The 20,305-nt window shown below is 39.3% G+C and overlaps 1 protein-coding gene across 1 annotated transcript; it reads right to left on the reverse strand.

Annotated features, from left to right (window-relative positions):
- Window positions 1–3,576: 3,576 nt before the first annotated feature.
- On the reverse strand, window positions 3,577–11,305 carry TNIP2 (TNFAIP3 interacting protein 2). Its single transcript, XM_075346819.1, has 6 exons — window positions 10,755–11,305; window positions 8,791–9,081; window positions 8,202–8,285; window positions 7,540–7,821; window positions 7,021–7,137; window positions 3,577–5,735 (listed from the first exon to the last, which is right to left on the reverse strand). Exons 1-6 carry the CDS (start codon window positions 11,118–11,120, stop codon window positions 5,502–5,504), a joined length of 1,374 nt encoding a protein of 457 aa, XP_075202934.1. The 5' UTR covers window positions 11,121–11,305; the 3' UTR covers window positions 3,577–5,501.
- Window positions 11,306–20,305: the final 9,000 nt, after the last annotated feature.

Below are 20,305 nucleotides of genomic sequence, written 5' to 3' on the forward strand. Positions count from 1 at the left end.
CCACGCAAACACTGGGAGAACATACAAACTCCTTGCAGATGGTGTCCTTAGTGGGATTTGAACCCAGGACCCCAGTGCTGCAAGACTGCAGTGCTAACCACTGAGCCAACGTGCCGCCCGCCCTCTATAAAGTATAATGTGCCCCACATAGTCCTCTATACAGAATAATGGGCCCCACATAGCCCTCCATACAGAATAATGGGCCCCACCTAGTCATCCATACAGAATAATGGGCACCAGGTAGCCCTCCACACAGAATAATGGGCCCCACATAGCGCTCCATACAGAATAATGGGCCCCACCTAGTCATCCATACAAAATAATGGGCCCCAAATAGTCCTCTATACAGAATAATGGGCCCCACATAGTCTTCTATACAGAATAATGGGCCCCACATAGTCCTCCATACAGAATAATGGACCCACATAGCCCTCCACACAGAATAATGGGCCCCACATAGCGCTCCATACAGAATAATGGGCCCCACATAGCCCTCCATACAGAATAATATGCCCCACATAGCCCTCCATACAGAATAATGGGCCTCACCTAGTCATCCATACAGAATAATGGGCCCCAAATAGTCCTCTATACATAATAATGGGCCCCACATAGTCCTCTATACAGAATAATGGGCCCCACATAGTCCTCAATACAGAATAATGGACCCACATAGCCCTCCATACAGAATAGTGGGACCCACATAGTCCTCCATACAGAATAATGGGCCCCACATAGTCCTCCATTCAGAATAATGGGCCCACACAGTCCTCCATATAGAATAATGGGCACCACATAGCCCTCCATACAGAATAATGGGCCCCACATAGCCCTCCATACAGAATAATGGGCCCCACATAGCCCTCCATATAGAATAATGGGCACCACATAGCCCTCCATACAGAATAATGGGCCCCACATAGCCCTCCATACAGAATAATGGGCACCACATAGCCCTCCATACAGAATAATAGGCCCCACATAGCCCTCCATACAGAATAGTGGGCCCCACATAGTCCTCCATACAGAATACTGGGCCCACATAGCCCTCCATTCAGAATAATGGACTCCACATAGTCCTCCATACAGAATAATGTGCCCCACATAGTCCTCCATACAGAATAATGGGCCCCACATAGTCCTCCATACAGAATAGTGGGCCCCACATAGCCCTCCATACAGAATAATGGGCTCACCATAGTCCTCCATACAGAATAATGGGTCCCACATAGTCCTCCATACAGAATAATGGCCCCACATAGTCCTCCATACAGAATAATGGACCCCACATAGTCCTCCAAAGTTGGCATGTGTTCTAAATTTGACCCACAGGCCAACGTTTCACATATGTGCTCTAGGATCACCTCTTATCTCCAGAACAGGGATCTCCCGATCTCCCATTCTGGCATAAAGTCCACTAGTGAGTGGAGAAGGGGCAGTCGATGTACTTACTCTTTCCATTCATTCCTAAGAGAATTCCAAATATAGCTGAGCAAATACTCTTGAACGTATTTTGGACTCCTAAACCAAAGAGCAGAGGCACCGCATATGCCGGCACCTCAATTCATGGAGGTCAAACATAGGGCAGAACAATTAGTCAGCGGGACCCACCTCTGGAAATAACTCATCCTGTTCTCTTTAGTAAGTTTAGATTTATTACCGATTTATCTCTAGGGTGACGTTCACCGAAACCACTTACAGTTCTTATATCAAAAATCAACAGATAAGAAGACAAAGTTTACAAAAGTTTATATATCAGATAATAGATCAGAAGTAGATGTGTCACTGAGCAAGAATATTAGACTGACCGACAAGACATCTCTAAGCACAGGTCTGGGAAACTGAAGGTTCAAAAGGAAGCAGATGAGGCCAGAGTCTAATGATATTTTCATTCATGCCTTACTGTAAATGTTGGAGGTTATAATGAGCTCACTGTCTTGTGACAATCATGACTATATGACCTTGGATATTCCAGATGCTTCCTATGACATGTTTTAGTCCCTGATTTTGTGCCCAAATATGCAGATTTTGGTTGGTGCTCATTTTTTGAGTTTTTAAACAGAACCCAGATTTAGGTCTTGAATAAACCATGACGGAATCAGTGAGGGAGGGAAGCGGGATGGGGTCAGATGGATGGGTACAGGGATATTAGACATTTTTAGACTTCTTTAGGACACACAAGGTTGAGCGTATAAGAATTTTTAGGTGGTCATAGAAGATGGGGTTCCCATTTCGGTGCCAAGTTCTTCCACTCAGAACAGAAGGGCTTAATGTTAATTTTCCACTCCATCTCCGTCCATGACTCTTGTGTTCATACTCTAACCTCATGTTTGATATCAAGAAGTACTGCATAGCTTCTCAGCACTTAATGGCACCACCCAGAATTAGGCTCCATGTTCTGCCTCCATCATGAGCATGTTCTCGTCTGGGAGTTTACGTCAATTGTCTCTCAATTGGTAAGAACCATAAGTCCTGATGTTTCCTCTTTACTGGTAAGATGCTACTGATAGCTACACACATGGAGGCCAGCATGTTGGGGGGTATATAGGGTCATCCTGAGATTGCCCTCCTACATACAAGCCCAATATCAAGCACTGGTTGCAAAAGATTCTTGATATATAGGAACGGTCAGAGACAAAGAAATAAAACGTAACATGTTGGCGAAAGAATGTGTTTGGTGTGAAAAGAAGACAATGTGACAGAAGGTAGATTTGTGGTTAAGAAGATAAGGAAAAGGTTAACTTTATTGGTAAATCTCTCTCTGAAAATGTGATTCGTGACAAAATACTGATGGTCAGGGCCGAACTGGCCAGCTGGGCCGCTGCCAGGTGTGGGCCACTCGCTGGCTGCTGCGGCAGCATTACAGGAGGCAGGAGCCGGCGCTGGGGTGAACACATATGCAGCTGTTTAAGAAGATGCCTATTCACTGTTCTCCATGCCCATAATCCTGTGCCCACCTCTTGGCATTGAAGCTGGGGCTGAGAGTTGGGTGGGATTATGGGCGTGGGGAGCAGTGAATATTCATTCTCTTTAATGGCATCATACGTGATCACCCTGCTATTGGCTTCCTGAAGCTGTTGGTTGATCACGGGTGCTGCTATTAAAGAGAATGACTATTCACTGCTCTCCTCGCTCATAATTCCGCACATCTCTTTGCACTGAAGCTGGTGCTGAGAAGTGGGTGCTATTATGGGTGTGGGGAGCAGTGAATATTCATTCTCTTTAACAGCAGCATACATGATCACCCAGCAACCGATTTCCTGCAGCTGCTGATCAATCACGTGTGCTGCTATTAAAGAGAATGAATATTCACTGCTTCTCACGTCCAGTGATGGTGGTTTAGTGGTTAGCACTCTTGCTTTGAAAATCTCACTAAGGACAAGATGTGCAAGGAATTATGTTGCCCCGTGTTTGGTATGATAAATCAATACGTGGAGAGGGAAAATTTAAGTCGTCAGTTTATATCCATCTTTTGTATTAGTAATAATATATAAAATTATTATTAATCACAACTTAAAAATATATGCAAATAAACTACTGAACGACTACAAAGAAACAAGTAACTCTCCCACAATATTAGTGTTACAAGAATTTTATTACAAAAATAAGATTTTGAATCAGGTTCAGAAATAAATAAATTACAAGGAAAATATACAAATTTTACAGTAAACAAAATAAATATAAATAGGGAAATATTCAGTGCAGGTCGATATAAAAATAAATTTCTATTGGTTTAAGTTAAAAAAATATATATTTTTCGATTTCTAGACATCAGATGAACTGGCGAATAAGTCATTCTAACCCAATATTGATAAATGAGGGTCTTAGACCCCTTAGCAGCAGAGTTAATTTCATCCATTTCTTTCACCAGCTTTTAAGGGCATAAGAAATTGTTATGTGGTTTGTGCCACACTTCTATGACTTCAAAATAAACAATCACTGTTTAACGATTTATTAGAGTAAAGCTCTGGTCTTGATGACCATGGCCTTTCTGGTTAATATATAGGTATAGATGGCCGACATTTGGCAACATTTCCTATATTATTCTGTAACGTCTGTCTAAGTGCATTGAGATAAACACTGCGTCGTCCCATTGTAAACCCGATTTCGATTTCCTATAAAAGTCACATTTATGGATGGAAATCCATTTACGCATAATTTTTTTCACCATAAATTGCTCTATGTATGCGTGTCATGATGAGAAACTACCAAGTAACAAAGTGTCTCTATAGAGGCGTACAGTAAGATCCTAATTAGCACTATAACATATGATACTCTACTAGAAAATACATATTGGGCAACAACCCAATCACAAAAAAAATTTTGTAAACCACACACACAACTGCAAAAAAAAATGAGTATGATCCCAGTAAGTTCCTGCATAGTTAGTCTACGATGTATTATAGTGGCAGCCCATAATATGGTGCCGTAGGCTAAAAGGAGTACGTTGGACATCTCATTGGTCACACCAACATTTTCTCCAAGAAAGGTTCTTGGACCTTTTTCCCATCTTGTCATCCCATATTTAATCATGTAAACATCTACATTATCAATATAACCCATTTTCTCGAGTCACATTCCCAGGTCAATTACATGTCACGATAAACTATTCCCCACAGCTATGGAGATGGTCGTACCAAGGGCCTACTGCTCCTTCTCAATTCTCTATCCGAGCACGTTCCTGTATGGTTAGCCTATGATGTATTATAATGGCAGCCCATGATATGGTGCCGTAGGCTAAAAAGGAGTAAGTTGGACATCTCATTGGTCCCACCAACATTTTCTTCCGGAAAGGTTCTTGGACCTTTTTCCCATCTTGTTGTCTCATATTTAATCATGTAAACATCTACATCATCAATATAACCCATTTCACGAGTCATACTCCCAAGCCAATTACATGTCACGGTAAACTCTATAGATATGGCCGTACCCAAAAGGCCTACTGATCCTAATCAAGTCCCAATCCAAGCAAGTTCCTGCATGGTTAGACTGCAGTGGACTATAATGGCAGCCTATGATATGGTGCCATAGGCTAAAAGGAGTAAGTTGGACATCTCATTGGTCACACCAATATTTTCTCCCAGAAAGGTTCTTGGACCTTTTTCCCTTCTTGTTGTCCCATATTTAATTACGTAAACATCAACATCGTCAATATAACCCATTTCACAAGTCACATTGCCAGGCCAATTCACCACAGCTATGGATTTGGCCGTACCCATAGCACCTACTAGTCCTTCTCAAGTCCGAATTACTCTTCCAGGCCGATCATGTGTCAGTCTGAAATCTCTGAAATTTTCTTATGCCAGTCCCATAAAAGTAAATTAACAGGCAGTGCAATAGACTAAAGGTGATAAGATTCTGTCACCAGTTCTACTTAGACTGATCCCATCCTTAAAACCAATCCTAGGCAAATTACTTGGCGGTTAAACCAAGGAAATTAGCAGCATTATTGACATAAGTATGTCATGTAGTGGTTATATCTGTAAATTTAAAAGTCACAGTCACTGACAGCATTCAGAGATATGTTCCAAAAAGTGTTCTCCTAGTCTGTCCTGGAAGACCCTGAGACACCGAGGACACTGGAGCTCGTCTTGCCCTCTTGGTTCAGAGCTGGGACTTCTTTGGCGTTCTTGTATTCTGTTTTCTGCAGGACCTATATTCAGGCCGAGCTGGGCGTCACCCACGTTTTTCTTAATATTGGCTTTGTTCTGTTTACCAGCAGAGTCTCTGTCATTCTGTGAAAAAAAATAAGTAAGATTGTTAATAACGATGTCCAATGAGACTTATTCTCTCCACATGTTAACCAAAACATCCCGGAGTAACAATGTCCAACGAGACTTTTTCTGTCTAATGTTAACCAAAACATCTCGGAGTAACAGTGTCCAAGGAGACTTAAGGGTGCTTTACACGTTGCAACATCGCTATCGATATATCGTCGGGGTCACGTTGTTAGTGACGCACATCCGGCGCCGTTAGCGACATCGCAGCGTGTGACACCAAGGAGCGACGATCAATGAGCGCAAAAACGTGAAAAATCGTTGCTCATTGACACGTCGCTCCTTTTCCAAATAACGTTGCTGCTGCAGGTACGATGTTGTTCGTTGTTCCTGCGGCAGCACACATCTCTATGTGTGACACCGCAGGAACGAGAAACATCTCCTTACCTGCGTCCACCGGCAATGAGGAAGGACGGAAGGAGGTGGGCGGCATGTTCCACCTGCTCATCTCTGCCCCTCCTCTGCTATTGGACGGCTGCATTGTGAAGTCACTGAGATGCCGCACAAACCGCCCCCTTAGAAAGTAGGCGGATTACCGGCCAGAGCAACGTCGCAGGGAAGGTAAGTCCATGTGATGGGTGTAAGCGATGTTGTGCGCCATGGGCAGCGATTTGCCCATGACGCACAACCGACGGGGGCGGGTACGCTCGCTAGCGATATCGGTACCGATATTGCAGCGTGTAAAGTACCCTTTATTTTCTCCAATGTTAACCAAAATATCCCCGAGTAAAAATGTGTCCAATGTGACGTATTCTCTCCACATGTTAACCAAAACATCCTGGAGTAAAAACGTCCAACAAGACTTATTCCCTCCAATGTTAACCAAAATATACCGGAGTAACAGTGTCCAACGAGACATATTCGCTCCAATGTTAACCAAAACATCCGGAATAGCAATGTCCAACAAGACTTATCCTCTCCACATGTTAACCAAAACATGTAGCATACATATTAAAACTATAGGACAGGTAATCTCCCTGTAATACTTCATTTCCCCTGTGGAGGCACTGCAGGAAAACATCTCCCTTGCTAAAAGGTTATTGTGCCCATTATCAGTGATCCCTGAGAGTCCCTGGGATAAGATATGATGCAGTCAACTTATATTGGCCACCATTATAATTTTATCAAAATTGACATCCCCTTTATATAGATTCTAATTTTAAGAAGTTTGTCAAAATGGACAACCTCTTTAATTAGATATTATATTTGTAATATCGGTCTCATTTAGCTCAAAATGTCTTACCTGTTGTCTCCCCTGTCGCTGTAAAGCAGAGATTTCTTCTACCAGCTCTTGGATTCTATTTTGTGCTCTTTCCCGATCTGCTCGTTCTGACGTGAAGTCATCTTTATAAACAAGTAACTGCAATAAGAACACAATTTTGGAATTATTAATGGATCAATGCAAAGAAAACAAACAATAAGAAATGTTATGATAAATACGGTGTGAGTGAAATCCACTCCTAGGCCTCTTGAACTCTAAATTAATAAGATTTGTTTTACAAGTGCTCGGGAAATCAATACAGCGCACACAGCTTAGTATGGTGTACTCAAAGAATTCTTCTTTATTAGTACATGTGACCAGTTTATATAGGGTCACAAAGGGGCGTGAATAGAAATGTGAAACTTCCCCTCCCATCAGTGTTAGCTGAACCCTATCACATCATTAGTTATACGACAAGATGGAAACTATAAGAACAAAATGGATTCTGTTCTCTCACAATGGGATACCAATGGCTAGAGTCAATGGTGCTTTTCTCAATACCTGTTGCTCAAGCATTTGGATTCTCTCCTGGTCAGCAATCCTGGCGCGCACCATTTCAGCAGCTTCTTGCTGTAGTTTGGCTTGTTCCTTCAATTTGTCTTCTAACAACCGGTTGAGCCTGGAGATCTCCTTCTGTAAATGATCTGGGTTCTTGTGTGATGTTTGTGGAGCCTTTAGAGGCTCGGGATGGCTCTTTAGCTCCTTTAGTTGCTGGTGTAGACCTTTGACATAGTCCTCCCTGCTGGCATCATACTTCTGCCATTTGGCATTCAAGTCTTCAACCTGGAAAAGGTAATCAGGATATGATTAGGATGTGAACTACAAGCAGATATCTAAACTTGTAGATCCTTGTATTAGTGTAGGATAAGATACAACCCCTCAATATGTTGTGTTTCTGCAGCTTACATCAAATATGGCCGATGAACAAAGGAGCTGATAATTTTAACTAGAGCTGTCACATAGACTAAATCTTACTGTAAAATACGTAAGACTCTTCGTAACAATTACTACACATAGGACTGATTTCAGTCACCCAAAAGTACCCGATGAATCTAATGTCGTAAATGATGTGCCCCTTTAATGAAAGTAAATATCAGGGTATTCCAGTAAACTAAAAAGGGGAAGTGTCTTACAAAAATATCTCAATATTTACATATACTTACATGTACTACTTTCTGTTTTAATCGCTGGTTTGCTTCCTGTAACTTTCTTAAGGAGGCGTCATTATCATTCCCTTTATTCTGTATCTGTATAAGACCATACAAGGTAAAAAAGGTTAATCAAAAATGGAGATTTTAACATTTACTAAAAGTCATACCATGACATTGTCTTGTCTTGGTTTGATATAATTCACTTGTGGTGGTTGCGGTTTGATGGAAAGCTCAATCGAGGTTGAGTCAATGTGCAACTGAGAAAAGAAGGAGCCGATAACTAGAGTTCTCTCCTCAAATTGTTAGAAAAGGAGCCACCAAAAGATATGTCCTTCAGATCTACATAACACCTTCTCCGAAGACCTTTCTTTCTACCTTCTAGAGATGGAGAACTCTTATTAATGGCCTTCAATAATTTTGGTGGCATCTGAAGGCCAACTTTCTACATCTCATATCAAAGAGTTTTGAGCACCAATAATAAGCAAAATCTTGTTGTCTTCCAAATGTTATGGTGGTACTTTTCAGAGATTCACACTTTTCTAGCAATGCCCAATGCAACCCACCACCCATTCGACCCAAAAGCAGATAACCCAATACAAACCTGTCTGAGACGTTCTTCTGAAACAATCTTGTCCTTTTGACGGGTTTCCTCGAGACACTTGACAAGATGTTGGCACATCTCTGCTGTGGCAGCAAGTTTACGTCGAAGCTGGTGGCTTTCATCAGAAAGGGATCGACACAAGACTTCACTAGTAGCCTGGACTCTCTCTTTCTCGGCAAGGGATCTTTGAAGTCGGAGGAACTCCATATCTTTCTCCTGCTGAGGCCAACTGGATACCTTCTCTACCTCGTTGTCTCTCTCCTCCAACTGCGCTTGAAGTTTTTGATTCTCCTGAAATAATTCAATTGGTAAATTTGAGACTTTATTCGGCAAGAAACACTTAGCTGGTACCGGTTGGCTTATGATATCAGCTCAGAAGAAAACCAAATGTATGGAATAGTTCTCAAGTCAACTAGGTTACATTAGAAGACATCTTGGTTGACTTTTTTGGGGGCTTTCATATGAATAATTATCCATTATTAACCAAATGATTTAATTCCAAGAAAAAAATAATACAAATTTGGAACATCATGGTCAACTTCTTCGATGACAGATGAATACTCTGTTATCTTTGCATTTCAGTGCATCACGTTGAGCCTGTTTATGCTTGTTGCTAAGTCAACAGATACCAGTGCAAACTGGTTTCTACTCATTTTTTTCCATTTTTTTTAGATTGCACTGGACTCATCAACTATATTTTTCCTTTAGTGAAGTTGAAGGTCTATAGATTAAGGATTACCTAACCAGACAGTGTTACGTAACGCAGGCCTCTCCAGTTTTTGCAAGGTACAGAATAAACCTCAGGGCCTCAAAGTTCACGTAGAACTGGAATCTGACGGGTAGTTCAGCTCTACAGTAACCAGCAAGCAAACATAAAGGCGTTTTCCTTTATATTGGAATTGCCATGGCCTAAGAAGTAAACATTAGGGAGGAGCCTCCTGAGAAGTAATGACACTTATTTCACAAGGCACGCGAAAGTTTTAGATTTTCTAAACGAGGATCTGCATAAAAACCCTAAATAAATAAGTATACATAGAGAAAGCTGGAGTCAGATACTTTTCCGAAATCTCTACAGCAATCCAAATATTCAAGGAATTGAAATATAATTTAGGAGGGTGCATTCCAGAGTATTGTGCAAGGGGCCAACACAAGACGTTCTGGAGTAACATAAGGCATTTTAAACTGTTTGTAAAAGATCATCTCTTCCTAAGTAAATCTGCAGCTGCTGCAGAACATCTCAGCCTTGGTGTAACAAAGTCCTCTGCACACTGAAAGTGTAAGAGACATGTCAAGTCTTTTATTACTTAGCAAGAGACACATAAAAAGTATAGAAGTCCACAAAACAGTATAAAAAAAAAGTCTAAAATTCAAAATAGTAGTATAAAAAAAGAATAAAATTCCAAATGATAGTGTAAAGAGTCTAAAAGTCTAAATAGCAGTATAAAAAAGATTTAAAAGTTCAAATAATAGTGTAATAAATTTTAAAAGTTCTAATGACAGTATAAAAAAGTATAAAAGTCTAAATAATAGTATAAAAAAATACAAAAGTCTAAACAGTATAAAAAACTATAAAAGTCCAAATAACAGTATAAAAGTCCAAAAGACAGTATAAAAAGGAATAAAAAATCCAATTAATAGTATAAAAAAATTATAAAAGTCCAACTAACAGTACAAAAGTCAAACCAACAGAATAATAAATGTAGAAAAGTCCAAATAATAGTATAAAAAAGTATAAAAGTCAAAATAACAGTATAAAAAAAGTATAAAAGTCAAAATAACAGTATAAAAAAAAGTATAAAAGTCCAAAACACAGTATAAAATGGAATAAAAATCCAACTAATAGTATAAGAAAAGTATAAAAGTCCAACTAACAGTATAAAAGTCCAAATAACAGAATAATAAATGTATAAAAGTCTAAATAATAGAATAAAAAAAGCTTGTCTACAAATGGATACATGTTTTACCTGATTGAGGTCTTCCATTTTCTCCAGATAAATCCTCTCTGTTTCGATGTGTTCGTTCCTGATTCTGTTCAGCTCTTCCATTAGACAATTGATCAATGATCGAGGAGGCTCGGCGTGATGTTCCGCAGCAGCTGTATGCGTTTTCTGCCTGTCCGTCAGCTGCTGGATGATGAGCTCCTTCTCCGCCAGCTGCTTGTTTAGGTTCTTGTTCTGTTGCCTGGCTTCGTGGTAGAAGGTGCTCAGGGTATTGTAACTCTGCAGCTTCGTCTTCAGAGACTTGTTTTCCTTGTGTAGTTTATCCACAGTCTCTTCCAGAACTTTAAATCTAGCTAACAGGGGGTCTGTGCTACCATCGCTGATAGACATCTTGTACAAAGTCCACACCAAGGGTTAATCCACAAAAAAAGGAGGGGATATTCCAAAGGAGAACTTTTAAAAGTTGAAGCTCTCCGCCAGAAGGCCTTTAGGAGCCTCTGTAGTTTGTATAGAAGGAGTGAGTGTGGGTTACATTGAGCTCTGATGATCAGTGAGTGCTGACTGTGCTGCTGCAGTTATTATGCTTCATGGAGGAGGAGGAAGAGGAGGTCTTGTGGGAATTCCCTTGAGTACTTCCCCTGTACTTTTTAAAAAGTTTTGATAGCAAAAGGGGGCTCTACGTAAAAGAAAAAACCTGTTATCCCACTATTCTTAAGGATCCTGGAAGACATTTTTCCAAGTATCCCCCTCCCATGAATAACTCTTGCTGGTAAACGCCTGTAATGTCAGTCCCTAAGTCATCTCAACACTTCCTACAGAGCTGCCGTACTGCAGAATGATGACTCCCCCGTCAGGAAGCAGAAGCAGAAATCACTCCTTTTGGTTTTGATAATGAATGTTATTTTTTTTCTATATCGTAGCAGAGAGGTACAGACGTATTTTTACACCCAGGATGAAGATACAATGCAGTGCCTGCACTATAAAATAGAACAGGTGTTAACACATTCCAATTTTCATAAATAACATAAAAAATACCACTACACTGCACACAAAAATAATACCGCTATAATACATAATAATACACACAATAACCACTTATATGTATAAATAGTATCAAGATTTATTTTAATGCACACTGGCTTCCAGAGGAAAAAACAGTTACAATACAAGCACAGTTGATTATATATAAATAAATATATAAATAAATATATATATATAAAAATATATATATATACATATATATAAAAGTTTGTCTAAAAGAACTGAGAGTCCTCAGTGGTTGATACCTTTTAATGGCTAACATGTGTATATATATATATATATATATATGTATATATATACTTATTTATAATCGATATATATATATATGTGTGTGTGTGTATATGTATATATATATACATATACTATATACATATATATCTGTGTGTGTGTGTATATATATATATATATATATATATATATGCACACACACAGTTATATATACGTGTATATGTGTGAATATATATATGTATATATGTGTGTGTGTGTATATAAATATATATATATATATGTATGTATATATGTATATGCGTGTGTGTATATAAATATATATATATATATATATATATATATATATATACACACTGCTCAAACAAATAAAGGGAACAGTCAAATAAGGGTTTTGTATTTTGGTGTTCCCTCTATTTTTTTGAGCAGTATATATATATATATATATATATATATATTATGCGCAAAAAAATATTCTGTGTGTGTACAGTATTGTGTGTGTACAGTATATATATATATACTGTACACACACATAATATGTTTGTGTAGGACTGAAGAACCTGCCCAGTAGACACACATTATGCATATATACATACACATTAAACACACTATATACATATTGAACCTGTCAGGTGTAATATGCACATAGAACAACGAGCAGTTCTGGGTGTATATTGCTAATCCTGGCCTAACCGTCCTTGTATACTCTAGCATAGATAAAGGGATCTGTATATAAAGTATTTCTAAAGATCTGTTATCATATGCAAATGAGCGCAGGGACTAATCACAAGGGTACTAACATGCTAAGAAGGTGGAATGAGTGCAGAAACTAACGCCCTTGTGACTAGTCCCCTTGCTCATTAGCATATAATAAAGGATCTTTAGAAATACTTTTTTCTAAAGATTTCTTTATCTATGGTACTAGATACAGGAACGGTTAGGCAGAGATTAGCAATATACACCCAGAACTCATGAGTCTGGGTGTATATTGCACCTCACAGGTTCCCTTTAAACTCACATAGACATAACATTTCATACACATTACACACATCTGTATACACATTCACCTTAAACACACATTACACATATGTTTACACAATAAATACACATTACACACATATACATACACATAATACATACAAATACACATACATTAAACATACATTACACACATATACATACACATAATACATACAAATACACATACATTAAACATACATTACACACATATACATTTACCTGAAGCACACATTATACATATGTATACACACATATCAAGACTTTCTTTGAAGCTAAGAGAACTACATGTACATTTCTAACTGAATTATTGTCAATTAAGGCTGAGCTGCAATACCAGATACAGCCTGAGAACAAGGGTGGCGCTGTTCTTAGAAATTAATAAAATAGAGCCTATTTTTTTTTTTATAACCTTTTTTAGAACATTTATTATTTTATCTTCTCCTCAAAGTATAAATTCCTTAAAGTTAACAATACAATAAAAGGCAAATGTAAAAATATATAGATGCAGATTTATTGAAACACAAATAGTTGACTCTCCATTGTTTTATCACTATATTTTATGACGTTATAACATAAGAATAGAACAAAAAGCATTTGGTTTCCTTGTAGCAACACGCAAAGGGTATGTGGGGTTTGTCGTTACTAACCACTAGGATAACACATCCTGGCAGCTCGGGGTAAGTACAGAGATGGCAGCTGCACCCAGTCTCAGGGCAGGACAGGGGTTATATTTACGTAGAAGTAATTTTCCCAGTAGAGCACACAATGTAATCACCATTTAATAGATGCAGAAATCATGACCTGCAGATCTTAAAAAAAGCCATGTTTCTGTGTTCTCCCACTAGGTGGCAGCACTTGACTTGCTTGATTTGCCTATTTTTGCAGCGTAAGAAGTCAAATTGATTAGTAATGATGAAGGTGACAGGAAGGAACCGCTGGTAATTCCTTACCCTCTGGTAATGCAAAGCACACTGAGCAAATGCTGTGTGGGAAAAAGATTTACTAAAAGACTAAAATTCCCCGGTAACTACAAATCCAAAACCCAAATGATTCCAGACATCAGAGATAACAGGGTCCGAAACAAGAGATTACAGTAACTCATATTCACTGGAGGCAAATAGATGGATAGATACAGGGAGAGATAGATAGATAGATAGATAGATAGATAGATAGATAGATAGATAGATAGAGGGATAGATAGATAGAGGGATAGAGGGATAGAGGGATAGATAGATAGAGGGATAGATAGATAGATAGATAGATAGATGGATAGATAGAGGGATAGATAGAGGGATAGATAGAGGGATAGATAGATAGATAGATAGATAGAGGGATAGATAGATAATTAGATAGATAGATAGATAGATAGATACATGGCTAGATAGATAGATAGAGGGATAGATAGATAGATAGATAGATAGATAGATAGATAGATAGAGGGATAGATAGCGGGATAGATAGATAGATAGAGGGATAGATAGATAGATAGATAGATAGAGGGATAGATAGATAGATAGATAGATAGATAGAGGGATAGATAGATAGATAGAGGGATAGATAGCGGGATAGATAGATAGATAGATAGATAGATAGATAGAGGGATAGATAGATAGAGGGATAGATAGATACATGGCTAGATAGATAGATAGAGGGATAGATAGATAGATAGATAGATAGAGGGATAGCTATATAGAGGGATAGATAGATAGATAGATAGAGGGATAGATAGATAGATAGATAGATAGATAGATAGATAGAGGGATAGATAGATAGAGGGATAGATAGAGGGATAGATAGATAGAGGGATAGCTATATAGAGGGATAGATAGATAGATAGATAGATAGAGGGATAGATAGATAGATAGATAGAGGGGTAGATAGAGGGATAGATAGAGGGATAGATAGATAGAGGGATAGATAGATAGAGGGATAGATAGATAGAGGGATAGATAGATAGATAGATAGATAAAGGGATAGATAGATAGATAGATAGAAAGATAGATAGATAGATGGCTAGATAGATAGATAGAGGGATAGATAGATAGATAGATAGATAGATAGAGGGATAGATAGATAGATAGATAGAGGGATAGATAGATAGATAGATAGATAGAGGGATAGATAGATAGATAGAGGGATAGATAGATAGATAGATAGATAGATAGAGGGATAGATAGATAGAGGGATAGATAGATAGAGGGATAGATAGATAGATAGATAGAGGGATAGATAGAGGGATAGATGGATAGAGGGATAGATAGATAGATAGATAGAGGGATAGATAGAGGGATAGATAGATAGAGGGATAGATAGATAGAGGGATAGATAGAGGGATAGATAGATAGAGGGATAGATAGATAGATAGAGGGATAGATAGAGGGATAGATAGATAGAGGGATAGATAGAGGGATAGATAGATAGAGGGATAGATAGATAGATAGAGGGATAGATAGATAGATAGATAGATAGATAGAGGGATAGGTAGATAGATAGATAGAGGGATAGATAGATAGATAGATAGATAGAGGGATAGATAGATAGATAGAGGGATAGATAGATAGATAGATAGATAGAGGGATAGATAGATAGATAGATAGAGGGATAGATAGATAGATAGATAGAGGGATAGATAGATAGATAAATAGATAGAGGGATAGATAGATAGATAGATAGATAGAGGGATAGATAGATAGATAGATAGAGGGATAGATAGATAGATAGATAGATAGATATATAGAGGGATAGATAGATAGATAGATAGAGGGATAGATAGATAGAGGGATAGATAGATAGAGGGATAGATAGATAGATAGATAGATAGATAGATAGATAGAGGGATAGATAGATAGATAGATAGAGGGATAGATAGATAGATAGATAGAGGGATAGATAGATAGAGGGATAGATAGATAGATAGATAGATAGAGGGATAGATAGATAGATAGATAGAGGGATAGATAGATAGATAGATAGATAGATAGAGGGATAGAGGGATAGATAGAGGGATAGCTATATAGAGGGATAGATGGCTAGATAGAGGGATAGATAGATAGATAGATAAGATAGATAGATAGATAAGATAGATAGAGGGATAGATAGATAGATAGATAGAGGGATAGATAGATAGATAGAGGGATAGATAGATAGATAGATAGAGGGATAGATAGATAGAGGGATAGATAGATAGATAGATAGATAGATAGAGGGATAGATAGATAGATAGATAGAGGGATAGATAGATAGATAGAGGGATATATGGCTAGATAGAGGAATAGATAGAGGGATAGATAGATAGAGGGATAGATAGATAGATAGATAAAGGGATAGATAGATAGATAGAAAGATAGATAGATAGATGGCTAGATAGATAGAGGGATAGATAGATAGAGGGATAGATAGAGGGATAGATGGATAGAGGGATAGATAGATAGATAGATAGAGGGATAGATAGAGGGATAGATAGAGGGATAGATAGATAGAGGGATAGATAGATAGAGGGATAGATAGATAGAGGGATAGATAGATAGATAGAGGGATAGATAGATAGATAGATAGATAGAGGGATAGGTAGATAGATAGATAGAGGGATAGATAGATAGATAGATAGAGGGATAGATAGATAGATAGATAGATAGAGGGATAGATAGATAGATAGATAGATAGATAGATAGATAGAGGGATAGATAGATAGATAGATAGATAGATAGAGGGATAGATAGATAGATAGAGGGATAGATAGATAGATAGATAGAGGGATAGATAGATAGATAGATAGATAGATAGATAGAGGGATAGATAGATAGATAGATAGATAGAGGGATAGATAGATAGAGGGATAGATAGAGGGATAGATAGATAGAGGGATAGCTATATAGAGGGATAGATAGATAGATAGAGGGATAGATAGATAGATAGATAGAGGGGTAGATAGAGGGGTAGATAGAGGGATAGATAGAGGGATAGATAGATAGAGGGATAGATAGATAGATAGATAAAGGGATAGATAGATAGATAGATAGATGGCTAGATAGATAGAGGGATAGATAGATAGAGGGATAGATAGAGGGATAGATGGATAGAGGGATAGATAGATAGATAGATAGAGGGATAGATAGAGGGATAGATAGAGGGATAGATAGATAGAGGGATAGATAGAGGGATAGATAGATAGAGGGATAGATAGATAGATAGATAGATAGAGGGATAGATAGATAGATAGATAGATAGATAGAGGGATAGGTAGATAGATAGATAGAGGGATAGATAGATAGATAGATAGATAGATAGAGGGATAGATAGATAGATAGATAGAGGGATAGATAGATAGATAGATAGAGGGATAGATAGATAGATAGATAGATAGAGGGATAGATAGATAGATAGATAGAGGGATAGATAGATAGATAAATAGATAGAGGGATAGATAGATAGATAGAGGGATAGATAGATAGATAGATAGAGGGATAGATAGATAGATAGATAGATAGAGGAATAGATAGATAGATAGATAGATAGAGGGATAGATAGATAGAGGGATAGATAGATAGATAGAGGGATAGATAGATAGATAGATAGATAGATAGATGGATAGAGGGATAGATAGATAGAGGAATAGAGGGATAGATAGAGGGATAGCTATATAGAGGGATAGATGGCTAGATAGAGGGATAGATAGATAGATAGATAAGATAGATAGATAAGATAGATAGATAGATAGAGGGATAGATAGATAGATAGATAGATAGAGGGATAGATAGATAGATAGAGGGATAGATAGATAGATAGAGGGATAGATAGATAGAGGGATAGATAGATAGATAGATAGATAGAGGGATAGATAGATAGATAGATAGAGGGATAGATAGATAGAGGGATATATGGCTAGATAGAGGAATAGATAGATAGAGGGATAGATAGATAGAGGGATAGATAGATAGATAGATAAAGGGATAGATAGATAGATAGATAGAAAGATAGATAGATAGATGGCTAGATAGATAGATAGAGGGATAGATAGATAGAGGGATAGATAGAGGGATAGATAGATAGAGGGATAGATAGAGGGATAGATAGATAGAGGGATAGATAGATAGATAGAGGGATAGATAGATAGATAGATAGAGGGATAGGTAGATAGATAGATAGAGGGATAGATAGATAGATAGATAGAGGGATAGATAGATAGATAGATAGATAGATAGATAGAGGGATAGATAGATAGATAGATAGATAGAGGGATAGATAGATAGATAGATAGATAGATAGAGGGATAGATAGATAGATAGATAGATAGAGGGATAGATAGATAGATAAATAGATAGAGGGATAGATAGATAGATAGAGGGATAGATAGATAGATAGATAGAGGGATAGATAGATAGATAGATAGATAGAGGGATAGATAGATAGATAGATAGAGGGATAGATAGATAGAGGGATAGATAGATAGATAGATAGAGGGATAGATAGATAGATAGATAGATAGATAGATAGAGGGATAGATAGATAGATAGATAGAGGGATAGAGGGATAGATAGATAGAGGAATAGAGGGATAGATAGAGGGATAGCTATATAGAGGGATAGATGGCTAGATAGATGGATAGATAGATAGATAGATAGATAAGATAGATAGATAGATAAGATAGATAGATAGATAGATAGATAGATAAGATAGATAGATAGAGGGATAGATAGATAGATAGAGGGATAGATAGATAGATAGATAGAGGGATAGATAGATAGAGGGATAGATAGATAGATAGATGGATAGAGGGATAGATAGAGGGATGGATAGATAGAGGATAGATAGATGAATAGATAGATAGAGGGCTAGACAGATAGATAGATAGAGGGATAGATAGTGTACCTCCCTGCAGGCTTGGCTGCGACCGCCGAGCCGATCGGATCCGTGCTCGTACGGTGGGTGGTGGCTCGAGCTCCTCACGGACCCGGGGGTCACGTCGCTCTGCAAGGGGGTTGGCACTACACGCAGGGACTTCGGTGGGGAGTTCCACGGCCGGGGCCGCCGTGGCTTGTAAGGGATGTAAGTTCGTGACGCCACCCACGGGTTGTGGTGAATGGATGGACACCACCGCTGCCGTTGACTAGGTCTCCCGGGGACGGTGTTGCGCAGCTTGGTGTTGACCCCTCCGTGGGTAGGGGAGTGATGGTCCCAGGGAGGTGCTGAGGCGTGGGGACGGGTGCGTACTGGGTGCTGGTGCGGTGCGCGGCCTGAAGGCACTGGTGTACTCACTATGACACAATACACTGGAGTCTCTGGTAAACCAAACGAGATGATGAACGGAGCCGGCTGCAGCTTCTCCCTTAACAGGTTGGTGGTTTTCGCCTTTCTCCTGCACCTCTTTGTGTGAATGTTTTGACTCCTATGCCTAAGCAACGGTAGTCCGCTCACTGGCTTGCTGGGTGTTGGGAGAGCCCCTGTTTGCCCGCAGACGCTGGCCCTTTGGGTCTCTATGCCTTGGCGGTGGCTTTACCCTGTATGGTTGGGCTGTTGTCTTCTAACGTGTCTTGTGTGGGAAAGGTCCTTAAGTCCAGTCCTCAATCAGTTGATTTGACTCGGCCCTGTCGGTTCTGGGCTTCATACGGGGTCTGAGTACCCCTCCTGGTGCTCCGGTTTCCAATCGGCTCCCCGATTCGGTACCGGCGGGCCACCGCCCGACCCCGGTCCCTATGGTTCCACCGACTGTAATCCCAGCTCCTGCAGGCGGCCACCACCATCTGCCTCCATGCTCCAACCCAGACACCTGAGTAGACTATGGCAGGCCTGGTCACAGGTCTGCCCTTGAACTCGACCTCACTCCTTCGCTGTCAAAACTCATCTACCCTAGAACTACTGCTTTTTCCCACCTCCAGGCCTGTGAACTCCACCTGGCTCCACCCCCCTTGGTGTGGACATCAAACCTGGAGGGTGGTGACAAGGTTTTGAAGTTTGGCTGCTGTCACCTTTTCAGGGAGGGGGTGTGTGTGCATGGGACTACCTGGGACGACCTCACTAGTCCAGGGCGTCACAATAGATAGACAGATAGATAGATAGAGGGATAGATAGATGGATATGACTCGCCCACCCCAGGGCTATGGGACACCCGGTGTCGGGCTGGACTGGTCCGAGGGTAGTCAGTGGTGGCGGGGCCCGACTCCGTACCCTGGTGGGGTCAAAAAATATGGCTTCAGTGTTGGGGGTGATTAAAGTAAAGTTTATAATTCGTGACGCCACCTGTGGTTTGCGGCTATTAAGCCGCCGCTGCTGTATGAGGCCTCCGGGGCTGG

The sequence above is a fragment of the Anomaloglossus baeobatrachus genome, chromosome 1 (assembly GCF_048569485.1).
Source record: "Anomaloglossus baeobatrachus isolate aAnoBae1 chromosome 1, aAnoBae1.hap1, whole genome shotgun sequence".
NCBI classification, from domain to species: Eukaryota; Metazoa; Chordata; class Amphibia; order Anura; family Aromobatidae; genus Anomaloglossus; species Anomaloglossus baeobatrachus.

Excerpts from the sequence above, each read along its gene's own strand:
- TNIP2 (XM_075346819.1), bottom strand. The coding sequence starts at position 11,120 with ATGTCTATCAGCGATGGTAGCACAGACCCCCTGTTAGCTAGATTTAAA. Across the intron at positions 7,822-8,201 it reads TAAAACAGAAAGTAGTACAT|GTTGAAGACTTGAATGCCAA; the intron begins GTAAGTATATGT and ends TACCTTTTCCAG. Across the intron at positions 7,138-7,539 it reads TCCAAATGCTTGAGCAACAG|TTACTTGTTTATAAAGATGA; the intron begins GTATTGAGAAAA and ends TTCTTATTGCAG.